Source organism: Pleurotus ostreatus (assembly GCF_014466165.1).
Source record: "Pleurotus ostreatus strain PC9 chromosome Unknown scaffold_7, whole genome shotgun sequence".
NCBI classification, from domain to species: Eukaryota; Fungi; Basidiomycota; class Agaricomycetes; order Agaricales; family Pleurotaceae; genus Pleurotus; species Pleurotus ostreatus.
Genome location: NW_023503162.1, coordinates 184,511 through 204,511, shown reverse-complemented (window position 1 = coordinate 204,511; position 20,001 = coordinate 184,511). Strand labels below are relative to the sequence as shown.

The window sequence follows — 20,001 nt, the reverse complement described above, 5'->3', positions numbered from 1 at the left end:
GCAAACAGTGCTCGCGGGTACTTGATATAGAGATGGTAGAAAGACCCAAGTACGATAGAAGCATAAGGGGGCTTCCCTGAGGTTCCCGTGTGCGAGAGCGCGCAGGCACGGCATCATGGTACGGCATGTTAGTTCTGTAATAAGAGGAGTCGGGATAAGAAAATAGAACAAGAATGGCTGATGGCACGCGCACCTGTCATGGGCACATATCCATGCTAGCGGTCGAGGCTACTTTATAATTTGAGTTGTACGCAGACGGTGGCCTCCAGTCTTTTCTCGAGGTGATTATGGCGTGTCAGAATCCAGAAAGTGCGAGACGAATAGTCTCATATCTCGTGGCCATAGGCAGACACGATACGAGGCGGAGAACGTTTCAGATATGTAGTCCCGCGTAAAACTTGGGGGACAATGAACAGGGAGAAGGGGAGGACAAGATGGAGCTTCTCGAGACTGCACGTGATTCCCCTTTGTTTCGCGTTCCCCTATCCCTCTCCCCTTGGGCCGTGTCCGTGACTCCTCTTCGATGTTCAAGGTTCGACAGCGTGTGTATTTGCGATGAATTCATAGTTGCAAGCGGCGCATATCATCCAAAAAAAACATCTATCGTGATAGCCACAATGTTCGGTTGAAAGACTAAAATAAACCGCACGAGATACTGACTGAATGGGGACCATTTAGTCGAGGTGCGTTCCATTCTCCGTCTGTTTCGTTACGTTCAGGTTATATATGAGTCTATCGTACTGTATACAGTGTCAAAGAGATGGGCAGTCGATCAGAGACAAGCGAACGACACACAGATTGCATGTTGCGCCGCACACCATTCACCACAGCCTCTTTTACCTCGCCGCCGAGATCAATGTAAGGAGCGTATGCGTTTGGTGGGGACGCAAAGGCGGGTGTTGCGTTGATTTTGTTGTTCACTGAACGACCCATGGTCATTTATTGCGACGCCCAGAAGTACTCGAGGCTGCATAATAGAATACCTGAGTGGTCGCTGGTTGTTCGCGTCCGTCTAGCCCCGACCCTGAAGTAAAACTGACATGTTGTAGGATAAACTATAGTAGGGTTTGAATGACAATATGAAATCACCCTGGCGGTTGATTGGCACGAAGTCCCAACGATGAAGAGCCGTCTAGCAGGACGGCCCTAAGAGTCGAGGGTTGAGTGTTAAATACCGAAGGCTATGTATCCTTGAGGCCATACGCCGAGGTCGAAGAGGTACCTGACAAGGTGCATTAGAATTTGATGGGTATGCACCATATGCCGAGCAGTAGTGATTAGCTCTTGTGCCACTGACAGCGAATTAGAAGAACAATGGTGTATGGATGAATCTAAATCGATATTGGGCGGTCGTCACATGTTGCGACCGTCGAGAAAACATCCCCAGATGACCAGTTCTCTGATAGTGGGTACGGCGGCAAGGACTCGGACTCACCGAAGTACCCGTCACGGTGAAGTCGTCGTGAGTTTGCTGTCACCGGTTTCGGGAGCATATGTACATGTCACATCGACATTGTGGTTCTAGCTACTGCCAAGTATAACGCAATTGATTCAATCACCCTCCGCCATTGAGCGGGCGGGGGTTCATCATCGGTGACCATGCAGCAATCGTGATAGTTTACCGCCGATGTGAACCTGGAACCTAGAAGCTCGACGTACCGAGTCTGTCCCGAAGAATGTCAAAACAAGGCGAAGGTTGAAACGCTCGAGGTACTTCTCCTTGCCCCAGTAAATACGTAAATGGAGACCGGCCCAATGACAAGGCCGGAATAATGCTTGGTATCGTTCTTGAGAATGACTGGTCTGGGAAACGAAGGACGATTCAATCAGCTTTACGAGATTTAGCATACACGTACCACCTCGGTCTCCCGAAGAAGGTGCAATGATCAGTCAATCTGAAGTACCGAACCTGATTCCTGGTTCCTAAAGAATCGTTGAAGAATTAGCGTCAAATGGGATTTATATAGATAAGAATGAGGCACTCCCAGCCGTACGACTCTCCCACCTTCCCTGGAATCGCCCAGTTGTATCGGTCTTCAACATGGAATCCCCTGCGACGCTGAACGGACATTTTCAACAAGAAAGCGCGGCTACCCTTGTAGACGCCAATGGTCGGACTTCAGAGCAAGCGCCCATTAAGGCTACGTCCGAAGTTGATTCACCGCCGTTGTCCCCAACCATCATCGTAGAAGGGGACCCGTCGGCAATTCCTCCAGAGCACCCGTATCGCACATTGGTACTTTGGCAAGTAGTCTCGTCCCTTGGCGTAGGCCAAAATTTTGACCCATCTACGCACTTCTCAGTTTCGACGGAACTGGCGATCAGTTCGATGAAGATGTGCGTACTCTCATACGCGGGAAATTTCGATCACACTAAACTGTTTGACATTATATAGAACTCGAATATCGTTCAACTTTTTACCCTGCTGAAGAAGGACAATAGGGATGTCCAGATGGTGTACTACCAGGTAACACTATTATCGATACCCGCAGAATTGCCTCTATATTCATATGTGTCTAGGCGGGGATTGGGACCTATACGTCTCCCAACATTGCGACTCCCCTCATGGCAAAGGTGTCCAAGGTGAATGAACGTGGCGATGATATCTTGCGAATTGTCGTTGACCGCGAGCATAGACTCTCGACGAAATGGTTGCCTGGAATTTAGATAGGCACGTCATGGGTAAGTTTTCCGTGGTATGCGACACCAAGTCCGTCACTGACGACGACTCATCAGACGGATACGAATTCTTGATGCAGAACTGTAGGTTCTATTCAGTCCAAGTGTTTGTTCAATACACTTTCCGACGTTTCAATTGTACAGATAAAGCGGGCGATCGCATCTGTATCTTTGGATTCTCTCGCGGTGCCTATACCGCCAGAGCACTAGCAGGCATGATTCACAAGGTATGTATAATTCTTTCCGAATTTTATTTTCGTGCTGACAAGTCCATCCGGGTGCTTAGGTGGGACTACTTCCTGCGTGCAATCATCAGCAGGTCCCGTTTGCATACAAAATGTTCAAACGGGCGGACGAGACGGGTTGGCAGCAGTCCAATGCCTTCAAGAAGGCCTTCTCAGTCGACGTGGATATCGAATTCATCGGCGTTTGGTAAGTTTCGTCGTTTTCAGTTGAAAGGAGAGATCCTTATCGCCTGACCGAATGAATCAGGGACACTGTGAATTCGGTGGGCTTGATCCCTCGAAGGCTAGCCAGTTCACTACCTCAAACACCGATTGTTCGCACGTTCCGGCACGCAGTCGCGTTGGATGAGCGCCGAGCCAAATTCAAGCCGAACCTCTGGAATCGCCCAAACCCCAAGGAACAGACGCTCAGCGCGTCTGACCGCAACCGCAAGGCGCACAAAAAGCATGCTAACTCTACAACCCCGCGCCTGAAAGCCCTTGAAAGGAAATATACGAAGGACCATAGTAGACAAACTGACGTGGAGGAGGTACGTATTGGATTACCTCGCCCAACATCGTGATAGAGATAACAAGGACTTTCTATGCTAGGTGTGGTTCTCTGGTTGTCATTGTGGTGAGTCGCTTTCCTCGACGTCGCATCCCTCTCTTGACAAGTGTGTACAGACGTCGGTGGCGGGTCGGTTCCTAACGACACGCAGCACTCTCTTGCGCGGATTCCTTTGCGCTGGATGATTCGCGAGTGCTTCAAGACCCACACCGGGATCATGTTCGACTGCGAAGGCCTCCAGGCCCTCGGCCTTGATCCTGGTGCATTGTATCCGGAAGTCCTTCCCCGCCCTCCGATGGCGCCTCCCACTGGCACTTTACGCATCCAGGACATCCCTAAACCAATCTCTGGGACACCCGATGAAGCTCATCTGCCTAACTTCGCCGATGTTGGCGGCTACTCGTCTGCTCTCTATAAATCCGAGGAAGACCATGATGTGCTCGACCTGCTGTCCCCCGTGTACGACCAGCTGTCTCTTGCCCCGTACTGGTGGCTACTCGAAATTTTGCCCATGAAGCAGCGATACCAGAAGGGGGATAATTCGTGGGGGTCGTATGTAGGCTTCAACTTGGGCGGTGGGAGGTTCATTCCGAAGCAAAAGAAGCGCGGTGTCAAGATACACCGAAGTGTGAAGATGAGAATGGAGGCGTTGCATTCGAACGGTACCAAGTATGTCCCGCGAGCGTCATTCGAGAAGGCACTAGGAGCTGGAACGGTTCAGTGGGTAGACTAGTTCTTTGATTCAGACGCCGTATCATAGCTATGCATGTGCTGTTGCTTATAATATGCTTATAGTCCACGCCGACTCCGCAATCCCAGTATTATATAGATCCCGATATCTATTATCTACATTAGTGGTTTAACTGTCAGGTAGGCATACTGATAAACGACAGTATTCACAGAGTAGCCTGTACGCAGTGGTGGCGGTGAGAAACATAGATGGAAGCTTAATAAAGGAATTGTATTCCCCAATGCAGCACGTAGCGGACCACTCGCGGAATGTACTAAGTCGAATCAGCGCGAATGTAGGCACGAACCACGACCCCTGGCTAGGCATAACACAGACCCGATCAATCACCATCTACTCGCGAGCCGGGGAGCGGGTGATGGGGAGAGAATTTGAAAGGAGACGGCGATAGTAGATCCCCTGTGAATTTCCAATCGGCGAAATTAGAGTTCACGCATAAGAATGACGCAGACATGTCTTTGCCAGGAAGACAGTTCCATGCAAATGGCATCCGGCAGGTGGAGTCAGCCGGTGGCTCCCACTCACGTCGACGGTGAATTCGAAGAAGTTAGCCATGCGAGGAGAAACCTAGGGATTGGGAGGATCTTCCGAAGGTAGATCTAATTCTGTGTCTAATATATTTTACCTCGGTTCTGTTCCCCTGCTCTTTCGTGGTCAGTGCGATCGTCGAAGACGACGATTACAGTCAGGCGAAGTGTTTGAGGAGTAGTAACGTATGCAGTGGCCGTGTCATAGTGGCCGGCCGACGCGCGATGACCTTGCACGGGCTAGTTTACACAATCTGCAAGTTACATGCTAAGCCAGGGCCGTGGGGCGCGGGCGTGGTGTGGTGTCGGTGAGCGGCAGATGGTGGTAGGTTGGGGGTCATTCTTCCAATCAGCTCCAACGATAGGATGCTCGTTTCCCTTGACTTACCTGCCCGTTGAACGGAGGAGAAGACAGAGAAGACAAAGCTCACTGTATCAAAATAGGATCGTTATACACACTGGACGTGCAACTCCTAGCACCGGTGTTAGTCCGGTAGATATCAATTCCGCATACTAAACTCCTTCGATGCTCCAATAATACAATTTTTACAGAGACACTCACCTGGCATCAAGGTCGAAGTTCTGTAGCGAACATGTTGGGAGGTGAGATGGGAGGCGGTACTGGGTCCGGGAGGCGGCCTGGACCTCGCTTGAAAGTCGACCGTGACAAAGTGTCCACCGTCAGTAATATGTACCAACATATCGTGACTTAGAATCAACCCGGAAGCAGAAACAGAGGCGGAAAAGAAAAGACGACTGCAGATTCCCATAACAAGTACGTCGTATATCTACAGGAACTGTCGGATGAATGGGCGAACGCGGAACAAGGAGAGATCCCTGAACCCGAAAACCGTAAATGAATTGATGGTGGATGGCACGTGAGTCCCCTTTCCTTCTCCTTTCTCCTCCCCTTTCCCCTCTTCTCACTTTCTCTTGGAGTCCTGTCCTCCTAAGGTTTGCTTCGTCCATACTCATCAAACCTTTGTGACAAAGCGTGATGTTTTCAAAGAATTTCACATAACAATCCTGGTACTGTTCAAATCAAAAATCCAGAACTATGATAAATTATTGAATAGTGTTTTGGAATTTCTCATAGTTCTGAATTTCTAAGGAATTGCGGGTACACATTGTTATCTAATTGTTTTGTAGCCATTGAGAGATTATGATAACAAAGCAGGGCACCAAAATAGCGTGGAGTAACGCGATGTCACATCAAGCGAGGTTTGATGAGTATGGATGAAGCATATCTTATTGGATTCTGACAATCTAGGCGGTACAGGGGCTATAGGGGTACACGTGACTACTTTAGTATCATTTCGCGCGTTGTTTGCGCGCACGTATTATTTTCTTCATGCGTTTGCTGGAGTCCCAGTCAAACGCAATACAGTACTTGATTATTCAGATATCGCGCGACCCTCGTAAACTTATTTCAACACCTCCTTCTTTGACTGATATGCAGTGTATCATATACATCCAATTGCCAACACTCCCCTATCCAGCTTAAACATTCCGAGTGACACGATCTGCGCGACCTTCGCCGGACAACATAGAGTATCGTTGCGCGTACCTACCGGGACTGCCACCTCTCTGATAGCAGCATTTTTTATAGTAGAGTCAGCAGGCGCCGAAGATCAAGGGAGGAGATCAGAGGGACGTCTCCCAGGTAATTTCCAACGCGTTTTCATGAATTGCTGCATCATCTACTTCCACAGATAACTCGTGGCAGCTACGACGTGCCAAACGGCCAAAACTCATAGAACCTATGCTTGTCATTTCGGCCACGTACACGGGTAAGTATACTGGTATTTAGTATGGCGCGTAGTTCGCGGCATCATACAGACAAGTTGAGGAACAGAAACAAGCGAATAGACAACCAACAAGGATATATTCAGTCATGTATGTGAACTGAGATAACAAAATGCTCTATATATGATCTAGCTAAGGCGTAGCGCAAGTGTTCACGCATCGTACTAAGGAAAGATCTAAGTATCAAGAGTGGAACGCGAACAGGAAAAGACTCACGACGACGTGCAGAGAGCTTGGCCATGGACCGGTCGTGCCATCACGATTGATATAGATGGTGTTCTCTGTCTCGCGGATGGTATCTTGGTACTTGGGAAGAACGCCGGCATCCCCAGGCGCACGGCGCAGGTTCCTCAAAGCAAAGATCGGCTTGATCATCTCCGCAATAACGACCTGTGTATACGTCGTCCCAGGACACATGTGGAACCCAGTTCCGTTCAAGTTGTACGATGCCTTGGGCCGGCGCGGGTCGATGGCATGTGGGTTAGGAAAGTCCTCCGGCTACAGGGAGATATAAGACATGAGAATAAGGAAAGAGTGTACAGCATAGTGGATAATGGACAGGGTGGAGAAAGCGTACATTGAGGTGGGCGGTCCTGAAGCTGCCCCAGATGCGATCACCAGCCTTGACCTTGATCGGGGGGAGATTGCCGCCTTGCGGGATGGTCGCGTCGACAGCAACATCACGCCAGATACCTGGGACCGGCGGGTTTAATCCTAATGATGTCGTTAATCGCGTGATGAAGGGACACAAATGAAGAGGCGATAGTTACTCAGTGCCTCTCGGACGTAGCCTTGCAGCAGCTCGGTGCTCTGCACGTCGTCCTTCTTGACTAGACGGATGATCTCTGCGCGTTCCTTTGCGCGCGCGTCGTCGAGGTAGAAGTCGACGGTATGTACGGCACCTGGTATGTCCAGATTTAGTTGGTTGTGGAAAGAAAGGGGTTCGAGGGAGGGTACCTTGGGCGATAGTTACAGAAGAGGCGATAGCTAGTCCAACGATATTTCCAATAAGCTCGTCCAATGGGCGGCCTGTGGAAGCGATGGTCGAGAGGAAGGGGTACCACGGCTTTTCGGTTTCCGGCCAAATGTACGAGCGAGCCCCAGCAATGAGTCTTCCTACCGCGTTCTGCGAACTTGGAGTGAGAAAGTAGGCTGCGTGTTCGCACGACGGAACCTACTGGGGCAGTTGAGGGCGCTACTTCCATAATGGCTTTGGTATTCAAGAGATTGAGAATGACCCCTGCTCTGAAGGCTGCGTCATTCAAAGCAAATTTGGACTCGGGCTCATCGAATGAAAGGAAGGTAATTCTGGCAACGTCGTCAGGGAGCTATTCAACTGTTCGTGTCCGCAACTCACCGGAACTGTGAAAATACGAGGGTCAGATCTTGGTCGCAACGGAAGGAAGAATACACCCACTAGAGTAGCCAGCATTTCGTACATCTCTCGCTCCGTGTGAATACCTCGGGGATTCGCTTTCGTCTTCAGTTCTATACCAAGCTATGGCACGAGTGGCGTCAGACAGATACTAAGTGTGTCCAAGAAGACTCACAATCTTTTCAGAAACGAAATGAATGGCAGCATTGTTGAGGATGCCGTTCACGACATCCATGTATGTCCCTGGTACACCGTCGTAGCTGCATGTCCAAATGAGCCACATTAATGCAATGCTCGACGAGCGGCGCGCTTACTTCCATGAGCGCTCTTGTATGAGCTTCACAGTATCCGCGCGACACCAAGCGGCATATTGAGCGATGGAGTCCTGTGTAGGGAAAAGCGCATGCAGAACCTATCACTGGAGTGAGTGCGGTGGAGACCAGACAAACATCGACGGCGTACCATTGCTCTATCAGCATCATGCCGTTTGGCATCGTCGAACAAGAGCATAGCTATATTTCAATGAGTGGTAGATCTCTCAGCTCAAGTCAAAGTAGTACGCACATCCGTAACCTAGCTTTTCGTAGATTATCTTGAACCGCGTGGGATCGTTCCAGACGCCTTTGATCGCCGCGAAGGTTTTGAGGATGATGGGGACCGGCTGGGCAATGGGTCGGTCGAACGTGTATTTCTGTGCAATACCTTGTCTCGTAAGTGACTGCCGCATGTGTTCAGGCGTGAAGAACGGCCATAACGAGTACGTAGAATTCTAATGAGAGGGGTAAGACATCCATCCGGTATAGCGGACGGTTAAGTTACCCATGGGAAATGGCGAGGCATATGGCGCATCATGAGCTTCGACACTACGGCCTATGTTTAGCGGTGGTCGATGTAAAGCGTAGTTGACGTGACTCACTTAGGCCGCCGCCGCCGCCGTTGTCAAGGTGGCGTTGGCAATCGTGGAAACCCCAGGTCGTAAGATTGAATGCTACAACGGCGTCAGTATTGGCGAAGGGGTGCACGGCAACAACATCCTCTCACGAGTAAAGTCGGTGGTGTAGAACCTGTCGCCACGGACGAGCGCGATTGCATCGCCGAGGACAGCCCTCATTGTCTAGATCGAGGTCGGAGTGAAGTGAGTAAGTGGCCTGCAGGATAGTTCACATGTCATACCGTATACCCGCAGGCCTAACGAACAATGTACATCAGCATTGTGGTGGAAAATACAGAAATCAATCAATCTTACTAGACTCAAGCCATCCACAACTGGCATCGTCTGCTCTGCTTGAAGGCCGGGCTATATATACACATGGATGAAGACTCATTCATAGCGTGAAATTCAAAACTCTTACATAGAGTTCGAGGTAGTCAATATGACCATACAAGCGGCGAGCAGCATCCTGCGAGAGGTGTTCAGGCTCGGCATTATACACATTGGAGTAGACGTACGGCAACTTCTGGGTCGGGGTTCCATTCTTCGAAGGACTCGAATTCTGTGAACCCATTTTGTCTCAGCGAATAGGAGTATTGTATAGGACAACCTACGTTTCAGGCCCAAGAACTTGCGGAACTCGTTCATCGTGCACACGCCCCACGAGCGCGCCTGCTCCATACCCATAATCTCAACTAACCTTAGAACGGGCGGCGTGTTACGAGCTCCGTATGACCCGGCTAGATCTGCGGTCGTAGAGTGTAGGATATTCGCTAGATCGTCGTCGGAAAACTTGCCGTCCTGACCGCGCTTCAGTCTACCCTCCATATGTGAGTACATCCAAACGTGTACACGAGAAGGGCCACTTACCCAGCGAAGGTGCGCTTGGAAGGATCAGCAGGTACGTTGTCGAAGATCTTGCCGAACGTACTAAGGTCTCTTAGAGACAGCTGCCGACAGATATTGAGCTACGTGCTAGAATAAAGCCTGGAGAACATACTTGATCGAAAGGCTTGCCTCCGAAAGCGCTGTTGAAGATCTCTTCTGTCCACTTCTCGTTGACTGGCGACGTTGTCCCGTGCCACTATACGCAGCGACCATCAGTCAGGAGTGCAAGTTGAAGCGACTATGGATAAATGACGGACTCTGTACAACATGTTGAACTCTACGCTGCAGTGGTTTCCACGACCCCTGTCAACGACGAGGCCGTCTCTATCAATGGGCTGTTAAACGTTCAAGCAGCATAAATGAGTCGTTGTAGGCAATCGGATACAACGGTACACACATCGAACGGATTCATGTTCCAATTGCAGTTCTCCGCAGAACCAAGGAAGGTTGCAGCATAGTCTCCGGTAATCATACCTGCAAGAAAACTTCGTTTATGACATAGTTCTCGCGTAGTCAATGAGATAACTCACTCATGAAATGACCGCCATTGATTAGGCGAGCCGTCTGGAAGATTTCCTCGTCTTGCAGAGCGCGAGCAGCAGGATCAGTGGGAGGAGGATCAGTCCACCTCTTGCGTTCGTTGATTTTCAGGATCTTGTCGGCGATGTACTAAAGGCCAGGGATGATTAAGAGGCAGAGTATATCACTATTGTCGCGTCACGTACGTTATGGTTTCGGCTGAAAAGGACGAGCAAGGCACTCGTGGCCGGTGGGAGGAAAATGAGTCGCTCCTCGTGGAACGTATCCGGGTACAGCAATCCACGTCCCTGATCTTTGTCTCGGACCTTGTCTTGGTCTGCTTGATCTTCATGAAAAGTCAATATGACGTGGCGTCCGTGATGGTAATCCACTCACTATCACCGTACACAGGACTAAGGTCGAGATAAGAGCTGGCGTTGTTGATGCTCACGTCCTTGCGGTCCGTACGGAACAAGGAGTGGGTGACGATAGACGCGAATGCGAGGATCATACTAGATAACCCACCAGGGTGGCTTTTCAACTATAGTCATGGTTCAGCATGTATGGCGCTAAATGAAAGTAAGCAAGATGCGTACTTCGCGCCTCCTCAAGAGAGTATCAAAAATGAGGCCTGGGTCTGGCAAGGAAGTTACAGGTAAGTTGCCTCGCCCCTGTGCACTACGAGCGTAGGGGCGCCCTGAGCGACCGTAATCAGGGTCTTGAAGGTTGTTGTTCGAGCCGTCCGCCTCTCTCCAAGCGTACTTATGACCAAGATGGGCAGCAGGCGGGTGCGGAACTGTGTTGTACAGTCCTCCAATGATTTTATCGCCGAGCTTCAAGGCAACTTCGGAGGCGGGATCAATGCGGGCCATGATACCAAGTGCGGCCTCGAACTAGGGAACAGCGTAAGTGAACGTATATGTATTGAACAGATTTTGGAACACACAAGACCCTTCCTGTCGTCGACTGCATGCGGATGGACCAAACTGTCGGTAATTCCCGCCTAATAGCTACATTAGCACAAAGTATCAAGGCCTGTTCAGGAGGCGCGCTCACCAACACTTTAGGGTCTGGCTTGAACTGTCCTTTGGACGCCAGTGTCTCAGCCTATGGACAGGACACCCTCAATAAGTGAGCACACGACCACGAATACTAACTTACACGATTGATGAAATTAGACGTCGTTGAGTGGCCTTCCTTTTGGTCGGCGGCATCCGAGGATGCTTGCCAGTCGTATAAACCATCTGGTGCATCAGGAGGAGCTCTTGCGGCGAGGTAGACAGCGTCTGCGCCGAGAGAAACGATCTTGGAAGCAGAGAGACTTGCCATGGCTGTTTAGTGGGGAATATTGTGACGAGTGTTGGGTTTGGCAAGTCCCCCGAAAGCTATTTATACCTTCGACTTAAACGACGAGCGTGGTTGTTTATATCCGATCCCGTAGCAACATCAACGAATGATATAGTTTGTTCGAAGTCCTCCCGGGCGATTCACGCCAAGCAGGAAGCTTGAGAAAAGGTAGACAAGACACCTCGTCTCAGGAGTGTATCGTATGCCGAACAACCACTTCTACGCTGAAGGGAAATTTGGAGAATCAGAATGATTCCATGAGCGGTGGTCCGCTCACCTTCCATAGTTCATTTGCTGCATGTGTTCAAAGCATACAACGACAGCTACGGTAGCAAGGAATACATAAATGAGGGTGAGCGTACACTACGAAGTAGGTGTTCGGTGTTCGAGATTAGCATGGTATCGTCGCTGAGCTAACTTACCCATACCTTGGGCCCGATTTGATTCTTGAGAACAGCGACTCATGGAGTTATTTGAGAAGAATCGACACTTCCAAGAGTTTGAGTGGACAGGCAGTCACCGGTTAACTTTCACCGCTTGGTACTTTTAAGCTTTAAGTACATACCACTGGCAACGGTGTTAGAATAGAATCCCGCCATAGGCCTGACCCCGAAGGGTGCTGTAAGGGTTGTACCCTTTCGTTCCGTGCAGTCCGGCTTCCCCTATCCCCTATCCACCCCTCTCCGACTCTTCGGACGCGCTCGCACATGACTCGGACGTCACGAACCCGTACCGGACACACGTGTTAACGGATCAGACACTGCGGATCAATGTTGCTTTCTCTTTTGTTCTCGGACTCTAATACTTGATCATACTAGTCCCATTATTTGTTCCTGGTACCTTTTCGCCTCGGACATTTCCGATGTTTTCTTAGCTACAAAAACCTACTGCACTCGTAGTTAGAAGAATAAGAATTGTTTCCCCCCCACATCGAGTCAGATTCTAAGCCGTCCGAACCTTTCTTCTCATCCGTTGTCAGAGTCTGCCGCTGTCCGAGTCCGAGCCCGAGTCCGATCCGAAGTTGCTTTCTCCTGCCGTCCTTGTCATTCTCCTGCCGTCCTCGTCGTACTATCCGAAGCCAAGTTGTCTGTCCGCGTCCAAGCGCGTCCGAAGCCATCCGAAGCCGTCCGAAGCGTCCGAAGTTTCTCAGTTGTTCGTTTCACTCTCGGACTCATCCTTATCATACTTTACTCACGCGGGTGTCGCACGGACTTGTCCTGCCGGAGGCGGACCCTCGCATTTTACTAGACTACTATACTAGTCTACGCGTACATTTACTACTACATTCTGGAGCCCACCGCGAGGGTTTAAAGTTCAAGACACCCCCCCCGTTCCACCGTCACCTAATCATCCTATTCCGTCATTGAATTCGAATCCCCTCCCGATCCTCTGCACGATATCTTTCCGGAAGGTCCGACGCAACGGGCTATCAACTACCTCTTCCGGAAGACATCCGAATATTTTCCGTTCAAAATAGTCCGCTCTTGGGTTCCCGATCCCAACACCGTCATTTGGCAGTTCGCACTTACCGGCCGCCCAGAATCCGAGCATCCGAACATCCTAGCACGCCCTAATCCTCCATCCCTCCGGCACAGTCTGTTCTATAATCCCGCCGCGGCTTACCACCGACCCACTCCGGAGTCAAACGACACTACGTCCGGAACACCCTCATCGCTCACCGAGTCGTCCGAAAATCTTCCGCCCACTTCTTCACCTTCCCCTATTCCTCCTCCTACAATGGCCACAACTATGCCCGTCCGCGGTCACCATACCGCTCCGAAATTCAACGGAAAGCCCGAAGGACTCCATCGCTTCTTCTCGGAAGTGGAGTACCTCGCTGCCCGTGCTCAGGTCGAAGGCCGGGATCTGATCCGAGCTACAATCGGATATCTCGACGACTCCGACTGGGAGATCTGGCGCAGCAGTGGCGATGCAGCCGACGGAGACGACTGGGATGCTTTCAAAACGTGCATCGGGAAGCTCTACCCCGGATCGGATAACGAACGACGGTGGCATCCGTCCGATCTTTCCACTATTGCGGCTCTCCAGTCCCAGACCCCGATGCTCACAAAGGATGATCTCGGAGTCTATCACCGAAAGTTCCTCGTTCCGGCCAATTGGCTTCTGTCCAAAAATAGCGTCTCCACCCAGGACGTCGGACGAGACTATCTTGCAGGATTCGATCCGATCACCCGTCAGAAAATCAAGGACAGATTGGCGATGGTCCACATGCAGCATCATCCGGACGATCCTTACACGATCACGGAGATCTATACGGAAGCGAACTTTATTCTCGGAACGTCGACTCCGGCGACTCTCACAACGTCTTCGACATCTCCGACAGTGAGTCCGACGGCTCCGGTTACGGTCAAAACCGAATCCGCTGACATCCGTGCCCTGCAAGCTATGATGCAGCAGTTCATGACCATTCAGCAAACGCATCCGCAGTATCCTCCTCCTCCTCCGCAATATCCGTATAATCCGAACTCATTCTATCCGTATCCCCCGCCTCCGACCGCTCAAGCATACGCTTATCAACCCGTCCCGCCCCAACAAAACTATCAGTATCCGCCTCAGCCACCCCCATCTTCCCAGAATCAGCAATCACGTCCTCCTCCGCCTCCTGCACCACAAGGGACTGATCCGAGACCTCCCCGGAAGTGTCACTTCTGTCATTCCGTCTACCACACGATGGGCTCGTGTCCGGATGCGGCCCGATACGAACGGAGCGGGTGGATCGGTCGGAACGAAGAAGGCCGATGGATGGTGCTCCCGACCAGAGAGACTATCAATCGTTCCTTCCCCGGAGACTCGTTCAAAGAGCAGATCGACAACTGGATGAGGGCCAACAATAGACCTCAGGATCGCGACGCCCCTCCTCACCCGATCGTCACTCCCGCAGCCACAAGTTCCGGAGTAGCGTCCGCGAATATGGTCGAGGTTAGCACCTACCACTATACGGAGGCCGACGAGTCCGAGTCTCGGGCGTTCATCGAAGAGCTTCCGAGCCCGTTTGATCTGGAGGAAGAAGAGAAAGAGGAGATCTTCTTGCAGGTTCTCATGCAGCGGATGCCCGACGTAGCGAAAAAGTACGCTTCATCTCAGAAGAAGAAGGATGTCCGTTTCTCCGAACCGGTCGAAACGACTCCGAGCGCTCCGGCAAAGGCTCCGTCCGAACCAACCCTTCCGCCTTCGATTCCGGTCCCCTTCCCTTCCACATCGGCCCGTTCTCAGCTAGCTGAAGCCATCGAGACCGGTCGCACGACGTACCGTCCGAACTATCGGGTCCAGTCGAACATCGAGAATCCGAAGGTGGCCTCGGATGTCCTGGAACGCGCCCTTAACACCACGCTCACTATCACGCAACGGGAACTTTTCGCACTCTCGTTTGATGCTCGGAAAGGACTTCGGGATCTTATTTCGTCGAAACGGGTCTCTACGGAGACTAACTACGCGTCCGTCAACATGGCAGCGTGCTACGACGACCCCGAAGACGTCGTGGAGGTTCTGATGTCCGCCACCCGGGATCCAAACAAGGAATGCATTGTCGCAGCTCCGACCCAGTCACTCCGGATCATCCGGCCTATCTTCAACGATCGGTACGAGGTCGAATGCATCCTGGACACCGGATCGCAGATCATCGCCATGCGCCGCGACGTCTTCGACAATCTCGGGCTGCTCATCGACATCGACAAGTTCATCACCATGGAGTCCGCGAACCTATCGTCGAACCAGACCATCGGACTCGCGCACAATGTAAAGATGTCTCTCGGACCCGTCGATCTCTACGTCCAAGCTCAGATCGTGAACGATGCGCCTTATGAGGTACTCCTCGGACGCCCCTTCTTTTGTCTCACCTCCGCTGTCACCCGCGACTACCCCGACGGTCGTCAGGACTTGACCATACACGATCCGAACTCGAGCCGTCGTTTCCTCATTCCTACTTTCAAAAGGATCCACCGTTCCCGAGAGCCTAAGGAGCATTTTTAGATACCGTCGAGGAACCCCTGCGGCGAGACGAGTCTTTTATACCCCCGTTCTATTGCTCTCTTATGATATCATTGCCCGATTCCGCTCCTTCTTCAGTTCCGATCCGCTGCATTACCTATCCGAAAACACTTTTATATCATACATCCCCTTCCGTGTCCGATCCATCGCTTCCTCTTCTGTCTGTCCCCCCTTCCATGAACCGAAAAAGTACATATGATGCTCCGCGTGATTCCGGTCTCGACCCGGTTGCTCCGGTGTATACTTGTGTCCCACCGCCCGTACCTAATACTCATCATTCTTGCGCGTATGACGATTTGCCGGATGAGCGACGGATCTATTCAGGTCTTGTTGATATCATCGAAGATGGCATTACTCGGAGTGCTTCTTATTTTGATATTCCCCTTTCCACCACTACTTCCTACTCTACCTTTACATCCTGGTTTGTCCATAGCGACGCCGACGCTCCGCCCGCCTCATCCGATGATTCCGCTCCGACCCCGACCGCAGAAGTCTTCGCAACGACTGCCCGGATGCCAACATATGGAAAGAAGCCCTACCGGAAGGTCGCCAATCGCACAGTACCCGTCTCCACTACCCTTCCCGAACAGTATCGCATTGTCCGACGCGAACCTCCCGACATCTTAGCCGACCTTCTCCCGCTTCCTACTCAACCACCCGACTTCACTCCGGGACTCCGGTACACTCGGGAACGCGCTGACAAACAGGCCGTCGATCCGGACAACTGGCTTTCTCCCGAGGAAATCAAACTCGCGCACTGGTTCATCCGGACTGATGAGGACGCTTTCGCTTGGTCCGAGGATGAACGAGGCAAGTTCTCTGACGAATGGTTTGACCCTGTAGTGATGCCGACCATCGAGCACGTTCCCTGGGCACTCCGAAACATTCCCATTCCTCCGGGCATCTACGACGAGGTCGTCCGCGTCATCCGAGACAAGATCAAGTCCGGAGTCTACGAGGAGTCCAGTTCTTCTTACCGGTCCCGCTGGTTCTGCGTCCTCAAGAAGGATGGAAAGTCTCTCCGTTTGGTCCACGATCTTCAGCCTCTCAACGCCGCCACTATCAAGGACGCATCTATTCCGCCTCGGGTCGAAACTTATGCCGAAACCTTCGGAGGCCGGTCTTGCTACGGTATCTACGACTTGTTCGTCGGATTCGACCAACGGAAGCTCGCGGAAAGCTCGCGCGATCTCACAACATTCCAGACGCCTCTCGGAGCCAAGCGTCTCACCGTCATTCCTATGGGCTTCACCAACTCCGTCCAGATTCAGCACGGCGACCTCACCTTCATTATGCGAGACGAAATTCCCCACGTCACCGATCCGTACATCGACGATTGCCCTGTCAAGGGTCCGCTTACACGATACGAGCGACCCGACGGATCCTACGAAACCCTACCCGATAATCCGAACATCCGGCGTTTCGTTTATGAACATATTTCAAACATGCATCGGATCGCGCACCGGATGAAGAAGTTTGGCGGAACGTTCTCCGGGGTCAAGCTACGTGTTTGTGTTCAGCGCGCATCTATTGTCGGACACATGTGCACTTACCAGGGTAGAGAACCCGACGATGACAGGGTCCAAAAGATTCGTGATTGGCCCGTGCCCGAGAACGTCACCGACGTCCGGGGTTTCCTGGGTACCATCGGAGTCATGCGTATCTTCATCCGAGACTTTGCGAAACATGCTAAACCACTTGTGCAGTTGACCAAAAAGGACGTTGACTTTGTCATGGGTCCGGACGAACTAGCTGCCATGGACACCTTGAAGAATCTTGCCATCACCTCCCCCGCTCTCCGAGCTATCGACCACTCATCCGATCGCGAAGTCATACTGGCCGTCGACTCCTCCACCGTAGCCGTCGGATTCATTCTCTCCCAGGTAGGCGCGGACAACAAACGCTATCCGTCCCGTTTCGGATCCATCACTTGGAACGACCGCGAATCCCGCTACTCCCAATCCAAAATCGAGCTCTACGGACTCTTCCGGGCACTTCAGGCCACGAAGCTTTGGCTCATCGGAGCTCGCAATCTCACTGTCGAAGTCGACGCGAAGTATATCAAGGGTATGATCAACAATCCGGACATCGTCCCGAACGCTGCGATGAACCGCTGGATTGCGGCCATTCTTACCTTTTCCTTCAAACTCAAGCACGTTCCCGCTCGGGATCACACTCCGGCCGATGGCCTCTCACGACGAAGAAGAGCCGAAGAAGACCCGGTCCTTGTAGAAGATGTCGAGGGTTGGATAGACGAAGCGTGTGGTTTTACTTTACAGGTTCACTCGGACGGCGACGCCTCTGCCTCTCGGGTTGCGCAGAACCGTTTCCGGGGTCATCTCGGGTCCCTCGTCCGCACTTTCATCTATGATGAAGACTCTGCTGGATTCAACGACTCCGACGATTCCGACGACATTCCCCGGACTCCGAAGGCCGCGGGTAAGGACGCCCGGATGCTGGAGATAGAGACCTTCCTCCGAACTAGCAAGGCTCCCGTCGGACTCGCTGAACCCGCCATGCGCAACTTCGTCCGACAAGCGCTCAATTTTTTCTACCGAGACGGCAAGCTCTGGCGCAAGGATAACCACGGGAAGCATAAGGTCTACATTCATCCGGGTCGCCGTCTCTACCTGATCCGGGCTGCTCACGACTCTCTCGGACACAAGGGTATCTTCGTCATCCGCACGCGCCTCCTTGAGCGATTCTGGTGGCCCTTCCTTGACCAGGACGTCCGCTGGTTTGTCAAGACTTGTCATCAGTGCCAGATCCGCTCCAACTTCAAACTACACATTCCGCCGTCTCCGACGATCCCACTTTCCCTTTTCCGCCGCGTCCACATTGACTGCATGGTGATGCCTTCCGCCAACAAATTCAACAAGATAGTCCACGCTCGGTGTGCTCTTACCTCTTATCCGGAGTGGCGCGCGCTTCGCCGGGAAACCGCGGAGACACTGGGCATGTTTATTTTCCAGGAGATTCTATGCCGCTGGGGCGCCATTGAAGAACTGGTGACGGATAACGGTACCCCGTTTGTGAAGGCAGTCGAATATCTCGCAGAAAAATACGGCATCCGACACATCCGAATCTCTCCATACAACTCCCAAGCCAACGGACTCGTCGAGCGGAGACACCGGGACGTGCGGGGTTCACTCCTGAAGACTGCGGATGGCAATGAGAAGAAATGGGTTGAAGTCGCACCATCCGTCTTTTGGGCAGAGCGCGTCACCATCTCCAAGACCTCCGGAATGTCTCCTTACTACATGGTACATGGCATCGAGCCTCTCTTTCCGTTCGACCTCCACGAAGCTACCTATCTCGCTCCTCCTCCCGATACCACTCTCACCACTGAACAGCTCATCTCCATGCGCGCCCGACAACTTCAGAAGCGTCCGGACGATATCGAACGGATGCGCGAGAAAGTTATTCGGAGCCGGATTGCTTCCCTCGAGGAATTTGAACGACGATTCGCCCGGACCATCAAGGACTTCAACTTTCCTCCCGGACAGCTCGTTCTCGTTCGTGATAAGAAGATAGAAGGAGATCACTCACTCAAACATCTGCCTCGCTACATGGGACCTATGGTTGTCGTCCGACGCACTCATGGCGGATCCTACGTACTGTCCGAGCTGGACGGATCCATCTCAAATCTACGTTATGCAGCGTTCCGCGTCATTCCGTACTACGCCCGACACCGCCATCTCCTTCCTGTTCCCCAATCTGCCGAGCCCGACGACTCCGATGACTCCGAAGATCCTCCGGAACCTCAGCCTGCTGCGAACTTCGCCGGACTACAAAATACGACGAACGACCGAGTTTTGACGCCTTCGCGGCAGCCTAACCGTCTAGTACTCTAAAATTTTTTCCACCCAGACCAGGGTTCGCCCTGTGTTGTATACCGGACTTCGGTCCTCTTCCGTCTCTCATCTTTCGCCCATTCCATTGATTTCCCTCCATTCCGATGCTTATATTCTCTTACTTAGTTCTCGTACGCGCCTTCCGAAGACTCCGGTGACCCTTTCCGCTCCCGAAGACTTCGGTCTCGCCGGTTTCACGCTGCGTCCTTTTTGCTTTCGCTTATCCTCACTCACGCATTTCCTTCGTTGGTTCCCAAGAAGCACTGTCAAAATTTTGCACATAGATCACACAAAATGTATATACGGGCCAAGCGCCCATGTCAGTCCTTTCACTACCCATCGTATTCCGTGTCCTCTTCTCGTCTCCGGTCCTCCTCTCGCTCCTCCGCATCCGCGGCTTCCACCCGTTGCGCTTCTTCCAACTCCCTCCTCAGTACCAACGCCGCCAGACCTCTTGTTGCCGCGGCCCGGGTGTTCTCCGCCTCCTCCGTGGCCCCCTTAAGGGCGGCGATCCGAGCGTCCAT

The 20,001-nt window shown here is 52.0% G+C and overlaps 2 protein-coding genes across 2 annotated transcripts; one reads left to right on the top strand and one right to left on the bottom strand.

The window, feature by feature from the left end:
- Positions 1 to 2,041: 2,041 nt before the first annotated feature.
- Positions 2,042 to 4,207, top strand: PC9H_009262 (uncharacterized protein; the record flags this gene model as incomplete). The annotated part of the gene is made up of 11 exons (XM_036778767.1): positions 2,042 to 2,266; positions 2,326 to 2,337; positions 2,396 to 2,467; positions 2,521 to 2,583; positions 2,637 to 2,682; positions 2,737 to 2,763; positions 2,824 to 2,906; positions 2,966 to 3,111; positions 3,172 to 3,454; positions 3,516 to 3,540; positions 3,591 to 4,207. The coding sequence occupies 11 exons, from the start codon at positions 2,042 to 2,044 to the stop codon at positions 4,205 to 4,207; spliced, it is 1,599 nt and encodes a 532-aa protein (XP_036628156.1).
- Positions 4,208 to 6,707: 2,500 nt separating this feature from the next.
- PC9H_009261 (uncharacterized protein) lies at positions 6,708 to 11,597 on the bottom strand (the record flags this gene model as incomplete). Its single annotated transcript, XM_036778766.1, has 30 exons — positions 6,708 to 6,719; positions 6,772 to 7,053; positions 7,133 to 7,269; positions 7,326 to 7,457; positions 7,513 to 7,681; positions 7,734 to 7,863; positions 7,953 to 8,053; positions 8,106 to 8,190; positions 8,245 to 8,342; positions 8,393 to 8,442; positions 8,495 to 8,699; positions 8,750 to 8,793; positions 8,847 to 8,918; positions 8,972 to 9,044; positions 9,104 to 9,118; positions 9,177 to 9,227; positions 9,283 to 9,330; positions 9,380 to 9,423; positions 9,476 to 9,678; positions 9,732 to 9,811; positions 9,862 to 9,945; positions 10,007 to 10,084; positions 10,147 to 10,223; positions 10,280 to 10,418; positions 10,475 to 10,614; positions 10,665 to 10,809; positions 10,865 to 11,161; positions 11,215 to 11,271; positions 11,325 to 11,375; positions 11,430 to 11,597. 30 exons carry the CDS (start codon positions 11,595 to 11,597, stop codon positions 6,708 to 6,710), a joined length of 3,267 nt encoding a protein of 1,088 aa, XP_036628155.1.
- Positions 11,598 to 20,001: the final 8,404 nt, after the last annotated feature.